This window comes from Notamacropus eugenii, chromosome 1 (assembly GCF_028372415.1).
Source record: "Notamacropus eugenii isolate mMacEug1 chromosome 1, mMacEug1.pri_v2, whole genome shotgun sequence".
NCBI classification, from domain to species: domain Eukaryota; kingdom Metazoa; phylum Chordata; class Mammalia; order Diprotodontia; family Macropodidae; genus Notamacropus; species Notamacropus eugenii.
In genome coordinates, this window is record NC_092872.1 from 650,908,911 (window position 1) to 650,926,403 (window position 17,493).

Sequence of the window (17,493 nt, forward strand, 5' to 3'; positions counted from 1 at the left end):
ATGGAAGTAATTGTTAAAAACTGAAAACAAATTAATCAAAGAAAAGAAAAAAGTATCCAAGATAGTACATTTTAAAGATCATGCTTTTGTAGAGTTAATTTCTTATGTTTTATAATTTCAAGTAATAGTTTTTTAAAAAAATAAAATTTTAACTAGTGAAATAATAGCTAGTTAATATAACGTAGTATTTATAGATAATTTATATTAGTTTAAAGGATAAATCTCTTTCCTTCAAGGAACGTGACATGGATAGGAAAAAGATTGAAGAACTAATGGAAGAAAATATGAGTTTGGAAATGGCCCAGAAACAAAGTATGGATGAGTCTTTACATCTTGGCTGGGAACTGGAACAGATATCAAGAACTAGTGAACTTTCAGAAGGTATGCTAAAATACAGTCAAAGTGCAGTAGAAACATTGGAATTATGAAATAGTGTCACTGAATTTCATATCTAGAAGGGACCTCAGTGGTCATTTAGTGGAACCCATACATAGAAAAAGAGCCTTTTTTACACCGTGTCTGATAAGTAGCTTATTCATCTTTCTTGAAAGCTTCTTGTGAGTTGGAGTCTACTACATCCAGTGATAGCCCATTCTACTTTTAAATAGTGGAAATTGTTTGGAAGTTTATCCTAAACTTAAATATGCCACTGTTCAACCCATTGCCCATGTTCTTCCCTTCTGACACAAGGGATCTAAGTTTAATTCCTCTCTTCCATGAGTAATCAATATACTTAATTTCAACAAGTATTTTATTTAGATACCTGTTATGTATAAGTCTCTGTGCAGAATGTTAGGTATACAGACACAGAATCAAAAAATAGTACTTTAAGGTTTTCAGAGTGCTTCACATAGATTATTATTTGATCCTCATAACAGTTCTGTAAGGTTAGTACTACAATTATTACTCCCATGATACAGACTAAGAAACTGAAGTTCTTGGTGAAGAGATGAGAAAATACACATCCCTCCTTTCATTAGCTACAGGGTCTTTCAGAATCCTTCATCTTTGTTACAAGGAGAGGGGAAGGAAAGGGAAGTGACTTATTCAGGAATGAAAGTGATTTTAAAAAAAAAAAAAAAAGTAAAATTACAATTAAAAATTTTAAGCAAGAAAGAAACTGAGGCCCAGAGAAATATAGTTTCCTCAGCTAATAATTGTCAGAAATGGGATTTGAATCCAGGCCTTTTTATGATTCCAAGGCCAGGTACATCCATTTTGCTCCATTGTTGAGCTATAATTAAAGGAACAAATTGCAGAAATTTGCTTTGAAAGACTGTACATATTGGTAACAGATTTGGGGTTTTTTTTAATCTTATCACTGGGTAGGGATGAGGGAGGGACAGAATTCAGAACTAAAAATATGGTAGAATTTTAAAAGGAAAAAAAAAATACCTAACATGGCTCCATTAAGTCTTTACTTCTTTGGACTAAACATCACTAGTTCCTATGATTTCTGCTTTTATGACATGAAATCAAGGCTCTTTACCTTCCTGGCTGCCTTTTCATTAGGTTTTCCTCTCATAGCTTTTTGTCATTTGTAAATTTGATAAGTTATCAATTCCTTAATGACTACTAGTCTTATGAGTGAGATTTTGAAGATATTTACTAGTTATTGTATGAAGAGAGTACACTGGATACTGGATTTGAAAGTACTTTTATTGTATTCATCAGCATCAGTGAATTTATAAATAAAGCATATCTCTATATACTTACATATTTGCTTGCATGTACATATACATACTTATCATATATTTACATTTTTATGTTATAGAGAACAGCTTATACATGTTAAGGACTCCCAACCACAGAAATAGTAAGGGGATCACATAAATATTTTTATATATGCTTATTTGAGCATAGAAATGTCTAGTTTTTTTAACCTAATTATAGTGTTGAAAATGCTAGTGTATTACAGTTAAGTAAAACCTAATTTATTAGTAATACATGTGACTAAGAAATGAAAGAATTTTGTATTAATTCATACTTATCTATATTTTTCCCCAAAAAGATTGAGTGAGACTCTTAATTGGCTGAAGGATTGTAGTTACTAATCACATACAAATGACAGTTGAAAGTTATTCCAGAATGTTAGTATCTCCTTCATTGTCATTTTCTTCATTAATTCCCTTGAAGTTTTTGACCTTTTGTTATTCCACATGAATTTTATTCTTTTTTCCTAGGGCTCTAAAGTAATTGGCTAGTAGTTTGGTATAAACTGAGTAAATAAATTAATTTAGTCAGTAGTATCATTTTTATTATTTTTAATCATTCAGCCATGAACAATTAACAATTCTTTATGTATATTTCAGTTAGTTTTTTAGTTGATTCTTTAGGGTTTTCTAAGTTATCACATCATCTGCAAAAAATAATTTTGTTTCCTTTTTGCACTTATTCTCTCAATTTCTTTTTTCTTATCTTATTGCTAGAGTTGTTACTTCTAGCACTGTATTGGATAGAAGTCATGATAATGAATATTCTTGCTTTACCTTTGATCTTATTGGAAAAGCCTCTAGTTTGTCCCTATTATAATGTTGGTGCTTTGTTTTGAGATAGCTGTCATCTGTTTATTCCTATGCTTTCTAGTGCTTTTTTTTTTTTTAACAAAGAATCAGTTTGATGTCCTGTCAAAAAAAGCCTTTTCTGCATCTGTTAATATAACCGTAGAATATTTGTTTTTCTGGTTATTAATGTTATCAATTATGTTTATAATTCATCTTATGTTAAAGCAGACCTGCATTCCTGGTGTAAAACCAGCCTTATCATAGTATATTATTTTGTTTTATGTTGCTCTAGTATCCTTGCTAAAACTTTATTTCAAATTCCTTGGAAATACTGATCTATAGTTTTTCCTTTATTTTGACTTTTTCTAATATAGTTATTGACTACATTGGTAGTTTAGAAGGAATTTGGTATAACTCCTTTTCCTGTTTTAAAAAATCATTTATAAAATATTTGAATTAATTGCTTTAAGTGTTTGATTGAATTTACTTTTAAGTTCATTTTGGCCTACTTTTTTTTTCTTTGGATTCGTTAATGGCTTGTTTAATTTATTTTTGCTAAGATTGGCTTATTTAAATTATTTCATGGTCTATTAATCTAGGTATTTGATATTTTGTAAATTTTTATCCATTTTACTTAGGTTGTCATTTTTACTGGCATGTAATTGGATAAAATTGTTCTTAAGAATTTTTTATATTTCTGTGTTGGTTGTTAATTAACCTTTTTCATTTTTAGTACTGGTAATTTGGTTTTCTTTTTTTTTAAATCAAATTAACTAGTAGTTTTTTTACTGTGCCTTTTAAAAAAAGTTCCTAGTTTTTACTTGGATTTTTTTCCTTTGAAATTTATTAATCTTTTTGGTTTTTTAGGATTTCTGTTTGGCATTTAATGGGGGAAGTGGAATTTGTTGATTTTCTAGTTTTTTAATTGCATGTTCAACTCATTGACCTTCTATCGATTAAATTTTTCTGCGTCTCCAAACTTTTGGTATTTTGTCTCAGTGTTGTTATCTTTAATGAAATTATTAAATGTTTCTATGATTTATTCTTGGACCCACCCATTCTTTAGGGTTAAGTTTTTAATTTAATTAATTTTAATACATTGTAGCCTATAAAAGATGTTTGCTATTTTTGTTTTTCTATACCAATGTTTGTGAATTTTTTTGTGCCTTAATATGTGATCTGTTTTCATGATGGTGCCATGCAAACCTGAGAAATACACATGTGCGCATGTGCACCTACACACACATTTTTTATACCTGCTTCTCTTCTCATTTCTGTACCCAGATGTGTGGATATATGTATCCTTTCCTCCTTTGAACAATTCACATGAGAATGAGGTTCAAGTGTTGCCTATCCCTCAATACCTTTTACTCCTTCTATTTGCACACTACAATTATATGAGATAAATTGCCCCATCCTTCTCTTTCCCTCACTCCCCTTGCAGCCTCCTTCTTCCTCCAGTTTCTTTCTACATTTAAGATCATCAAAACATAATAGAAACACTCCCAGATCCTCTGTATAATAGATTCCCTCTATGACCCATGATTATGATAGAGTTCTGAGGGGAAATATTATCATCTCTCCATCTCAGAATGTAATAAGCAAGTTCTCCTTGTTTAATTCTTTATGGTTGCTCATTCATATTTATCTTTTTATGCTTTGCTTGACTCCAGTGTTTGTATTTCAGAATTTTCATTCAGCTCTGGGCTTTAATCATGAATATTTGTAAGTCTTTTTTTCATTAAAGGTCTACATAAGATTACATTTCAATTTTGCTGGGTAAACTATTCTTGGTTATATATAACTATATCTTTCACCTTCTCAAATATCATATTCTAGGCTCTTTGTTCCTTTATAATTGTGGCTACTAAAATATGTGTGATTCTGATTATACCTCCTCAATATTTGAATTCTTCTGACTTTTTGCAGTATTTCTTTTAATAATAACTAATAACTAACATTTATGTAACAGTATATTGTAGGTACTGTGCTAAATGCTTTACAATTATCATCTCATTCGATCCTCACAATAACACTTTCATTTTAAGAGTTCTGGGTGGTCTTTTATGATTTCTTTTAAATATTTTTGTAAAAAAAAATGTTATGGCTTTCAGGTAGTCCAATGATTCTTAAGTTATCTCTTTTTGTTTTCCAAGTCAGTTTTTCCTATGCTAGACCTTACATTACTTTACTCTCAGTTTTATTTTATTTTAGTATTTCTTCTTGCCTTAGGGAGTAATTCTGTTGTCTATTCTCATTTTTAGGTAGTCTCTTCCTTGGGCAAGGTTTTTCTGTACCTCTTGCAATTTCCTTTCCAGTTTATTCTACAATGTCTCTTCTCTTTCCCCATTTTTTCATTTGGTTTACAAAAATAATTTTTAGTTTTTAAAAAATTTCTACATCTCATTCAGGAATTCAAGTTGAACTTGCACCTAAGCAATGCTTTTCTTTTATTTAGCCTTTACTCATAAATGTTTTGGAGTCATTCTCTTTTAATGGGTTTCTATCTTGTGTATTTCTGTCACCCTAATGGCTCTTAATGTATTTTTTAGCCTAATTTTTCACTTCAGACTTGATGTTAGTGCCAGGCTTGGCTCACTTTGGTGAATGCCTGAGCTGAGCTTTTGTTTTCTTGGGTCCTTCTGCTGCTTTCTTTGCATATTGCTTGGTGCATATTCTGACATCTCAGGAACAGATCATGCTCGGGGCCTCCCAAAGTAGTGTGATCCAGGCTGAAGTCTCATTACTAGCCAGCTTTCTGTATTCCGTAAGTTTCTGACCTGGGCTTGATTCTGTTCAGATTGTCCCTGGTTAGTCATTCCCATAGACTGGACTGCTGGATTTAGCCACTGTGAGTTAGATGGAAAGCTGTGCTGGATCGATGTGATAGAAATGCAAGCTTCCCTTTGGTCTGGGATTGCTGCTCTGGTTGTTCCAGTGCAGTCTTCAGTCCATGCTAGAGACTGAAAATGAAATTCTGTTCAGCTCCTGAAGTCAGAACCATAAAGCTATTGTTTGCATCTGAACTTGTTCCTAGCTCAGTACATAACCTAAAGCTCATGACTGTTCTTCACCATAGAATGCCACCTCAGACATGTCACGTTTTTGATCTACCTTGAATGTGTGAACCAAACTAGCTTAATGAATGACAGAGCTACCATTTGGCAACTGTTCCCACACTCTGTACAGTGTTCCTCACTTTCCCTCCTGCTTCCCAGCCCCTTGTCCATATGAACTTTGGAGCTCTTCTCATCGTGATTCACATTCTCAGTCCTTTTTTAATTCCTTGGAATGGTCAGTGCTCTTTGCCCCTGGCCAGACCCCATCCCCTTTGTCAACACACCTCTTTCTCTGCCTCTTCATGCTATTTTGGCCTGGAAAAAAAATGACTTACTGTAATTTTTCTGAATAACTCGCTGGTGTATTTTCTAGACTATTTGTGGAGGAGTTATGTTGGAAGAGCTGAACTGTGTTCTTTCCTGCTATTTCTGCAATTTTGGCTCCACCCACAACAGTCATTTATTAAGGGCTTTACCATGTACAAAGGCCCTGTGCCAAGTTGTGAATATAAAGAAAAAATGACAGCAATAAAAGCTAATATTTATATGTGACTTTCAAATTTTACAAACTTATTTAAATGGAATATCTTATTTGATCTTCACAATAACCCTCCAGAGTAGCCACTACTGGCATTATTATTCCCATCCTAGAGTTTAGGAAATTTAATTTAGAAATTAATGTGGCTTACCTGTGGTCCCCACAGCTAGCTAGCCAAAATAGCATTCAGTCCCATATTGCTCAACTCAAAGTTCAGTTCTCTTTTTACCATCCTGCCTTGATTCACCATGCTTGATTATATGTGCTTAATTTTTTACAATATTAGCTTCAGAATAAATTCACCAAAACAAAATTCATTGAAATGTTGAAGGTTTTATTGTCCCATTAATCATTTAGTTTGCTCTCTCTGAGAATTTGAAAATCTTTCTCCAAGTGGCATTAGATACTATTACCTATTTCCTTCCTGTGATTATATTTCCATTATGATTTTTTTTGAGTGTGGTTTTTATATATACTGTTTTGCTTAAGGGCTTTCAGGTAGATGAGGAAATGTCTATTATTGTATCCCATTTATTTATAAGAAAATTAAGGCTCATCAAGATTGACTTGTGCTATAACCCAGATCTCTTGACGTCTGCATTTTCTACTGGATTGCACATCATCACCATAATCATCATCATGATGTAAAAATCACAACATCCATATTTCCTGGATATTTTTCATCTTTATCCTCCATTCAGCATTCATCAAATTTCATGGATGCAAATTAGGGACCCTATGGGCAAGTAATCCAGTAACATTTACCGAATGGTAAGGAGAGAAACACACACACGCATACACCTACTGCTAATGTTACATTTTTGAATTTTATAGCACCACAAAAATCTCTGGGCCATGAGGTGAATGAATTAACATCAAGTAGGTTATTGAAGCTGGAAATGGAAAATCAGAGTTTGGTGAAGACAGTAGAAGAGCTTCGAAATGCTGTGGATTCTGTAGAAAGCAGTAATTCCAAAATTCTGAAAATCGAAAAAGAAAACCAAAGACTTAGTAAGAAGGTATTGTGTACATTTATATGTATGTGTGTATGTGCACATATTGATATACTACTGTGATATTAATAGAACCAGTACTTTTAGCTTTTTATGTGTGAATTTTATGATTTGAGTAATGCAGAAATATACCAGTAACCAGAAAATTTACTAAAGGAATTAATGGTAATAAGATTTGAAATTTAATGTTGCATTCAAATATAATAAGTTCATGAAATTCCCATTTTTGAAGCCATTTAGAATTTTGAATAGTATTTAATTGTAGTCTGGTCTGAAATGGCTTTGAAATCTATTTAATTAAATATACCTCAAAGAATTATTTCTTTTTAACTTGACCGTATAAACTTAATTGTTTACTTGGGTCCATTTCCCAAATTTTTTTTAACCTTGTAGTATGTAGCAACAAAGGACACCTGGTTTAACAAACGTAATGTATAGATTTCAATATTTACTATAAGAGTAGAATTGGATTACTTAGATTTTTTAAGAAATGTGAACCTGAAAATATAAATAAAATTTGTATTCATATTGTTGGATTTGATTTGTGATTTGAAACTGCTGTTTCCTTTGAAGTATAATAAACTTTTATTATGAATATTATATATTTTATTATGAATATTATTAAGAGTAAAGTGGATGGCCCTGACTATTTTAAGAAGTTTTTAAATTTAATGTTTTTTACTACTAACTGGAAGGCATTTATATAATTTTAAACCTATGGGAATTTTTGCCTTTCTTAAAATATGTTCAATAATTGTCATGCGTATATTTCTGTATGTTCAATAACTGGCATATATTTAGAAAAATGATTTCTCTAAGTCTATAATATGGCCTGTGAGTTAGCATATATTGCTACGTATGTTAAATATATAATTACATGATACATATGTGTGTATATACCATATATATTAAACTGTAACTGAAAACAGACCGAAACTAAACTTAAACTTGCTACAATTGGATCCAAACTTTTTCCTTCTTTTCTAACATTTTCTTCCCTTTCTCTTACTTCCTTTTTCCATTTTCACTTCATTCTTATTTCTTCTTTTACCCTTAACACACTTCACTGTTTCTTTCCAATCTTTCCCCACTTTTTTTCTCCTTTCCTTCTTTCTGTCATTCTGTTTTTATTTCTCAAGATATAAATGTTGTCTTGACTCCAAAAAATCATGTCAAGCCAAGAACACTGAATGAACAGTTGTTTCAGCTTTGATAACGATTGTTTGTACCAGTTAGCGTACAACCACCACACATTCAGCTTGAATGTTCTTAGTCCTGAATCTTTAACCACGAAGAGGGTTTGAAGATAACCATACAGTCTCTGAACTTCATTTTGAATAATTTGTTTATCACTTTATTGTTAAAACTGAATGTTGTCTTTTGTTTTATCAGTTTAGAAAGTGTAAAAATATTTAACGTTCTCTTATGGGTTTTTTCACCTAGCTGGAAGGTCTTGAGAATGAAATTATTCAAGAAAAGCAAAGTCTTCAAAATTGTCAAAATTTGAGCAAGGATCTAATGAAGGAGAAAGCACAGCTGGAAAAGACTCTTGAAACACTTCGAGAAAATTCAGAAAGACAGGTCTATCAATTTTATATATAGTATTTGAGTATTTTTAACCTCCTTACAAAAAAAAAGTATTTTATTTAAGCCATTAAGTTTTTTTTACAATGTTATATTTTTAAAGTAACTTTAGAATTATAATGGTAGTTAGGGGGTTTATGTGTGTACTTTGGAGTACAATCAATTCTTCAAACAATAAAGGGAAGAAATCTTAAAAGATGATCTAGTCCAGAGGCTTTATAACCATTTTTGGACAAAGAGCTGCTTTTAATTCCTCAAAACACTTTGGAGAAAGGTTCAGTTGTAGACAAAATACAAAAGGGGAAGGCAAAATGTGAACAGACAGATGTGTGGTTGCAACTGTCAGCTTAGTTGTTATGTCTAGACTTAAAGATGATTGGTAGATGCTAATCTATGGGTTGGGTACCCATTGTCTAGGCTAACGCATTTATTTTGTAGATAAGGAAAGCTGAAGTTCACTGAAGTTTGGTAGCTTGCCTGAGGTCACATAATTAGTGTCAGAGCGAAAATAGAACTCATATTTTCTGATTCCCATTCCAGTAAACTGCATTGCACAGCGTTGCAAGCAAAATTTATTCTTAATCATACTAGAAATCTTATTGTGAATTCTTTTTCAAAGAATTTGTAAATAAATTATCCACAAATACATGTTTGTGTAAATTTATATAAATTTATATTTGTACGTATGTTGAGGCACGTCTCTAATGTCTATGTGTATATATCTTTTATTTTCAACTTATATATTTGATTGATGTTCACAATACATAGCAATAAATAGATCTGAAAGTCTTTTTAAAAAAAACATTAAATATCGTTCTTTTGTATTGCATTGATTATATTGTGAACTTTCTGAGGACAAAGATCAGTTTTTACAGTTTCTAGTGCTCTGTGCACACAATCTCAATAAATAATCGATTAAATAAATGAAGGCATAATAGGACCTTACATTTACCACTTCACCTCATTACACATTCAGGATTAAAATTAATTCTTAGTTGTCATAGCACTGACAATTTTTATTTTCTTCTGAATTAGATTAAAATATTGGAACAAGAAAATGAGCATTTGAATCAAACTGTAACATCCCTAAGGCAGCGATCACAAATAAGTGCCGAAGCAAGGGTGAAAGACATTGAAAAAGAAAATAAAATCCTACATGAATCCATTAAAGAAACAAGCAGCAAATTAAACAAGATTGAATTTGAAAAGAGACAAATTAAAAAAGAATTGGAACATTACAAAGAAAGAGGAGAAAGAGCAGAAGAACTTGAGAATGAATTGCATCATCTTGAAAAGGAAAATGAATCATTACAAAAAAAGATAACTAATTTAAAAATTACCTGTGAGAAAATTGAGACATTAGAGCTAGAAAATTCTGAACTGGAAGTGGAAAACAGAAAGTTGAAAAAGACATTAGATAGCTTAAAAAACCTTACTTTTCAGCTAGAATCCTTGGAGAAAGAAAATTCGCAACTAGATGAAGAAAACTTGGAATTGAGGAGAACAGTGGAATCTCTGAAATGTGCAAGCATGAAAATGGCTCAACTACAGTTAGAAAATAAAGAACTGGAAAGTGAAAAAGAACAACTTAAGAAGAGTTTAGAGCTCATGAAAGCTTCTTGCAAGAAAACAGAACGTTTAGAAGTTAGCTACCAGGGTTTAGATACTGAAAACCAAAGACTGCAGAAAGCTCTAGAGAATAGTAACAAAAAAATTCAGCAATTAGAAAGTGAACTGCAAGAATTAGAAACAGAAAATCAGACGTTGCAAAAAAATCTCGAAGAGTTAAAAATCTCTAGTAAACGGTTAGAACAATTAGAAAAGGAAAACAAACTACTAGAGCAAGAAACTTCTCAACTAGAAAAAGATAAGAAACAACTGGAAAAAGAGAATAAGAGACTCCGACAACAGGCAGAAATTAAAGATGTCACGTTGGAAGAAAATAATATTAAAATTGGAAATCTCGAAAAGGAAAACAAAAGTCTTTTCAAAGAAATAGGTGTATTTAAAGAATCCTGTATCCGTCTGAAAGAACTGGAGAAAGAAAACAAAGAACTTGTGAAAAGAGCAACTATTGACAAAAAAACTCTTATTACTTTACGTGAGGTAATTCTTTTTAGTTCCTGGTTGCAAATATAAGCTAAAGTTGAGCTGCATGTATGCATTTATATTCCTTAAAATTTAAAATTTAATATTATATATACTCTTCTGACTTTTAGAAGCAGCCATTGTTTTAAATATTAATTAATCTGTAAAGACTGAACTCATAGAATTTACTTGCAAGCTTTTCTAAATTGCTTGCTTTAAAAAAACAGTGAAAGTATTTTCATTAAAATAGTAAATAAAAATCTTAAGTTTTTATATAGCTATCTGAACCTTAATTGGTAATTCAGAACCTGCATTTAAAAATAGTAATGTGTTGGCCTGAATTTTTAGATTATGCTGAATGTTGTAATAGGAAGTATGGTTTACTTTTCCAGCTTAGTAAATTAATAAATAACTATATCTGTTGACTAAATAGCACATTACTATCCCCAAAGAGTAAAGAGCAGTTAAAAAATCTATATTAGATTTTCTTATAGATATGTTCTTTCGGAGCCTTCTTGATAAAGAAGAATTGAGACTGTTAACTCCTTATTCTTTGCTGTCTCTTCTACAGAGTATGGAATTTCTAAAAGTATTCCTTTGAGTTTTCTTACTGTTCTCAAAGCATGTGTTAAGAGCTTTTCTCATGTCAAGATCTGTTCTTTTAGACCCTCTTTTCCACTACCTAGAAAGAGACTGTGTAATACATTCCCAGAGATTAATTTAAACCACAACTTCTGCCACTTTATTGAATAGTAGATAAATATTCTTGTGATAATTTTCAAACCTAGATTGTTTGTAGACATCTCATTTGTGCTTTAATTTTGGTTTTAACATTGAGAAAAAAAGGGATGTCTTGCTAAAAGAGAGGTAGGAAGTAATTAAGATTTTCTACTTCAATTTAAGACTACTGGTTTTTTTTTCATTAAATATATAGTAAGAATATGGAAGGAAAAGGTCTTCAAGAAGACTTAACTTGAAGACTTAATTTTAAGCATTTGTAGATATCTTCACTGGGAGTAGATGTTGGTTTTGATTGCTTAGAAAGTTTTTGTGTATTTGCTACTTGCATTATTTTTTAACTTAATAACTTTAAATTTCTTTTTGGATAAGGATTTGGTGAGTGAAAAATTGAAGACTCAACAAATGAATAATGATTTAGAAAAACTTACTCATGAACTTGAAAAGATAGGGTTAAATAAAGAACGTCTCTTGAGTGATGAACAAAGTACTGATGACAGGTGAGTCATATTGACAGAAAAGTTAAATTTAACATTTTCATCAAAAATACAATTCAAATATCCACTTTCTTCTTACCAGAGCTTTGGGAATACTGGGTGGGGGAGGAATGGTATATCTTTCCTGGAGATAGGAAGCATAGAATAATGTGATTTTTAGATCCAGAAGTTTCCTAGAGATCTTCTAGTTCCCACCCCCTTCATTTACAAATGAGGAAACAAAAGTCAAGTGAATTGCCCCACTTTGGGACTAGAACTGTGGTCTCCTTATTTCTATGAAGTGCACTTCCCATACAATATATTTATTACCTGGTGTATACATTAAGGAACACAAACTGTCTTAATTCCCTACTTATATTTTTCCTCCCACAGCAGAAAAGTTTTGTAAGAAAAAATATTATGACATCAAAAGAATTGTGTGCGTATACATGTATGTATACATAACATTTGCCAAAAAATTTCTGTTGTTAAAAAAAGATAAAATTTTAAGTAGGCTAAATATAACATAATTTTCACATATTATACATGCACAGTACTATTGGTAGTAAATAGTTATATAAATATTCATGGGATGAATTAAGGTTTGATTGGTAGAATTTTGTTTTGGTCATTGTGAGAATATGTTAAGATCTCAGAATACTTATTTATGATACTTTTTTAGATAGTTTATAATAGCCAAATGAGTTAAACCCATAATTTAGATATTTCAAAGAAATAACTTTCTGCACTAATTATTTAGCTATTTCAGGTGAAATTTTTTTGTCCTTGTTTATCTGACTAATTGATGGTAGATTTGGTATTCTATTAAAAAAATTAAATACCGTTTTCCATTTCATACTATTCACAGAAACCTTCCTTTTTTATTACTTTATTTTTTTAAAATTAAATTTTCTTTTAGTTTTAACTTAATTATCAATAAGCACAAACTAACTCTGAGGAGTTATGTTAGTTATTGTGGGGTTCAGTCCCTTTCCTCAAGGAATTTCAATCTAGTATTGTTAGTGAAATGAAGATGGGGTAAGGGGATGAAATGTATGCAGGTGGAGTGAGCACTAGAGATGGCCTCAAGAGTTTTGGCACATACGTAGTTCATTGAAGATAGTATTTGAGAAATTCCTGGTGTACTAACTAAACTAGTTAGTCTGTGGTGATTAAGAGGTTTTTCTGTGGTCACAGTGTTGGAACAAAGACCAGTGAGGCTCTTTGAATGGTACCAGGGCCATGCTCTCAGTCTGTGTGTGTGTGTGTGTGTTTCTTTGTAGCTAGCCTCTTGATTTTGAGGGGTAGGAGGTGGCCAGGAGTCTGAATGATAAGTATGTGTCCTCTGGCTTGTTGGTGTGGGTCCTTGATAATGTGGTTGTGTTGCCCCAGAGTTAAAACATATATCACATTAAAAGAGAGGCCAAGTAATATTTCTCCCTAAGCCTGTGTAATCTGATTCACCATCCATTTTTTGGGAGAACCATGCCCTATCACAGGGACTGTCATAACTAATAAAGAAGAAAGCCTATGTTTTAAAGTATTTATAATAATACAAGGCAGAATTCATTAATTTTATGTCAGCATGCCCACTGTTAGAGGTTTTTGCAAATGCAGTATATTAAAATAAAACAATAGTTTATTAAGTACCTACTGTGTGCAGGACTAAATCTTTTTGTCACCAAAGTCCCTTTTGACTTTCTTCTTACTAGCTAAAAAAGAATAGTGCACAAAGAAGTTTGTCTTTAGAGTACAATTTGTCAAATCAGCATGATGGTAAAAACTGTGAAGAACTGTGTGCTTTCAAGCTCAATAACAATTTAAAAGACATTAGTGTATATTGAAAGACTGACAACTGTCATGCTGAGCTGATGGTTAAATGATTTGTTGTGAATAGCAGGTACAAGCTTTTGGAGTCAAAATTAGAGTCCACACTAAAGAAATCCCTGGAAATAAAGGAAGAAAAAATTGCTGCTTTGGAAGCTCGATTAGAAGAATCAACTAATTTTAACCAACAACTGCGTCAGGAACTTAAAACAGTAAGTATAGCATTTAAGTTTTTTCTTTAGATTTGGGACATTTTACATAAGTTTAAAAATGAAGCACAAAAATCTAAATAATTGTCTTTTACAAAAGCCAAGAAGATGTGGTAAAGTATTTCTAAAATACTTAAACTGATATTAGCTTTGCTGAAGTCTGTTAAAGCAGAATCATAGAACATCTGGAATAGTTTTATTAAGAATAAGACATTTACTTTATTCTTTGTAGTATTTTTGTAACAAACTAAATACATAGATTATGGAATATTTACATATTCCATACATAGAATACATAGAATATGGAAGATTTAGACTGGAGTAAAACTTCATTATTTTCTAATATAATTTAATCACCTTGATATTTACAGTATTTATTTGTACATATAAACCAGAGACTAGGATTAATATTACTTATGGAAAAAGAACAAAAAAAACCTTTTAAGCTTTATGTAAAATATACTAGACGGAGTCTCATGATTAATAAAGTGAAAGTAGTGTCATAGTTTTGAAAGGTAAAGAAACTATTAAAGTTCAATAGACATTAAGAATATGTATAAGAAAAGAAAGAGGGGATAAGCGGCTGCTATATGAATACATGGTCAAAGTGAAGTATCAATAAAAAAGAACCAAGAAATGAATTCTTCCAACCAGAAACTCTTATGAGAATGTACATAGTGAATGTAGTTTGATTCTTGAAGTCGAGAAGCCATTTCAAATCTAAGATAGTTAGGGGACTGGGGAATAAATATAAAATATAGTTGCCAAATAGGGAAGGAAATTAAGGCAGCCTTCTTTCTCTTGGCGTTTTAATATTTAAAGCAAGAAATTTGGAAGAGTCAGGATCTCAGACTGACTGACCTCCAACCTAGTAGTTTAATATTAAAATTCCATCTCTATTTTGTCATCCTTCTCTGTCTTTTCACCTCATTACAGTAAGTTTTTTTAAATCCTGCACTATATATTGAAACATGTTTAAACATTTTCATACTTAGCTTACTGTAAATCTTAAGACACAATGAGAAACCTGAAATAAATATTTTCTGGGAAAATAAATGACAAAACCCCTATTCTTAAATATTGCTATTGGGGCTTAGAATAGTTACTATTCTGAGGAAAGTATAAATTGTTGAAAATTGATAACTTAACCAAAGTAATAGAACACCGGAATGTAATCCTACATTGCCTCTCCATGTTAAAATTCTTCTTTTGCTCCAGGGTTCAGTTCAGGTGCTACTTCTTCCATAAATCCTCCTTGATTCTCCCAACTGAAAGTACTCTAACCAACAGTGCTTTTAATCTCTCATTTGCAAATTGTTATTACACCCTACCTTGTTTTTACTTGTGTATCTATGTGAGTCTCCATTGAAATGTAAGCTTCTTGAGTGCAGAGACTGTGTTGTCTCTTAATTTTGTATCTCCAGTATGTCACACGGTGCCTTGCCACATAGTAAACACTTAAATGTTTATTGACATGCTCTTAATTTCTTTATTATAGATCTTTGCAGTTGCAAAACCATTCCATTGGGAACAAAACTGTGGAGCAGGTAGACTGATAGGTTACTGTAGTGCAACAAAATTTAACACATACACACACACACACACACACACACACACACACACACACACACACACACACACACACACATACACGCATGCGCAAATGAAAAAAAACAGATTTTTTTATTTAGAAAGCCTGAGTTGAAATATCAGCTCATTAGCTCTGTGTGCAAGGTACTTAATCTGGCCCCACTTCTGTCACCTATAAAGATAGGTATACTGATACAGACATACCTCAGAGAGACTATAGGTTTGATTCCAAACAACCGCAGTAAAGCAAATTGAGTCACACAGATTTTTTGGTTTCCTAGTACATATAAAAATTGTGTTTACACTATATTGTAGTCCATCAAGTGTACTAGTAGCATCATGTCTAAAAAACAATGTGCATAACTTAATTTAAAAAAAAAACACATTGCTAAAAAATGCTAACTATGATCCAAGCCTTCAGTGAGTCGTAACAGTCTTGTTGGTGGAGTATTGATGGCTGCTGACTGATCAGGGTGGGGATTATAACTGAAGGATGCAGTAGCTGTGATAATTTCTTAAAACAAAAATGAAGTTTGCCACATCAATTAACTCTTCCTTTCACTTGAACACTTAGAAGTATTGTAGGATTACTAATTGACCTAATTTCAATATTCTTGCATCTCAGGGAATGGGGAGGCCCAAGGAAAGAACAAGTGGGGAAATGGCAGCTTGAAGGAAGAGCCGGAGCACACACATTTAAGTTCACTGTCTTATATGGGCATGGTTTGTGGCACCCCAAAACAATTACAATAGTAACATCAAAGACCACTGATCATAGATCACCATAACAGATATAATGATAGTGAAAGAGTTTGAAATACTTCAAGAATTACCAAAATGTGACACAAAGGCATGATGTGAACATATGCTGTTGGAAAAATGATGTTAATAGAGTTGCCACGAACCTTTAATTTGTTTTTTAAAAAGTGATATCTGTAAAGTACAATAAAATGAAGCTCAGTAAAATGAAATATGTCTGTACATGAATTATGTGTCTTAGTTTGGTGAGAAAAGCATTTTTGAAATCTTAATAATTATACCAATGTTTTTATTTCCTCATTTCACACCCACTTACCCTGTCAGGCATTAAACATTACTCTGTGTCAGACACTGTGCTGAGTGTTGGGGATACAAAGAAAGGCAAAAAACCATTGTTGCTCTCTTGGAGCTTACAGTGAATGGAAAAGATAACATGCAAACAACTATGTATGCATAAGCTATGTACAGGATAAACGGGAAATAATCGAGAGAGGGAAGGTGTTAGAATCAAAGGGCATGGGTAAAGGCTTTCTGAAGAAGGTAGGATTTTGTCTAGAAATTGGAGAAAGCTAGAGAAGCCTGGAGGTGACCAGGGTGAGCATTCTAGGCATTGGAGACAGCCTGTGAAAATACATGGAATCAGAAAATGGAAAAAATGGAATGTCTTGTAGTTGGAGCAAGGAAGCAAGTGTCACTGGATCACAGAACATATATATATATATATATATATATATATATATACACACACATATATATATGTACATGGTGAGGCTGTAAAGTGTAAGAAAACTGGAAAGGCGTATGTATATTTGTATTTTGAGGGGAGAGTGGGAGGAGGGAATGAGGTAGTTATGAAGGATTTTGAATTTCAAACAGATTTTTATATTTGATAGTGGTGGTGACAGGGAACCACTGGAGTTTACAGAGAGAGGGGTGTGTGTGTGTGTGTGAAAATAACGTAGTCACCACAGCTTTTAACTCTGTTACCCAATGGATGAAACATGTGCAAACAGTTTTTCAAAGTTTTCTTACTTCTTTCCTTATGCTTCCACAGCCCCCTTATTTTTTTCATACCCCCAATTGTACCCAAGGCTACTATCCCCTCCCT

General features: G+C 32.1%; 1 protein-coding gene across 12 annotated transcripts in view; it reads left to right on the forward strand.

Annotated features, from left to right (window-relative positions):
• Positions 1-17,493, forward strand: part of CCDC88A (coiled-coil domain containing 88A) — a 158,593-nt gene that overhangs the window by 98,134 nt on the left and 42,966 nt on the right. For 9 of the 12 annotated variants that reach the window (XM_072635531.1, XM_072635532.1, XM_072635534.1 and 6 more), the window contains exons 12-17: positions 237-381; positions 6,936-7,120; positions 8,558-8,695; positions 9,734-10,804; positions 11,897-12,024; positions 13,898-14,039. In XM_072635531.1, the coding sequence (XP_072491632.1) occupies positions 237-381; positions 6,936-7,120; positions 8,558-8,695; positions 9,734-10,804; positions 11,897-12,024; positions 13,898-14,039 (1,809 nt within the window). The remainder of the gene's footprint in view (positions 1-236; positions 382-6,935; positions 7,121-8,557; positions 8,696-9,733; positions 10,805-11,896; positions 12,025-13,897; positions 14,040-17,493) is intronic. The other 3 variants (XM_072635533.1, XM_072635523.1, XM_072635529.1) reach the window with 1 other exon arrangement.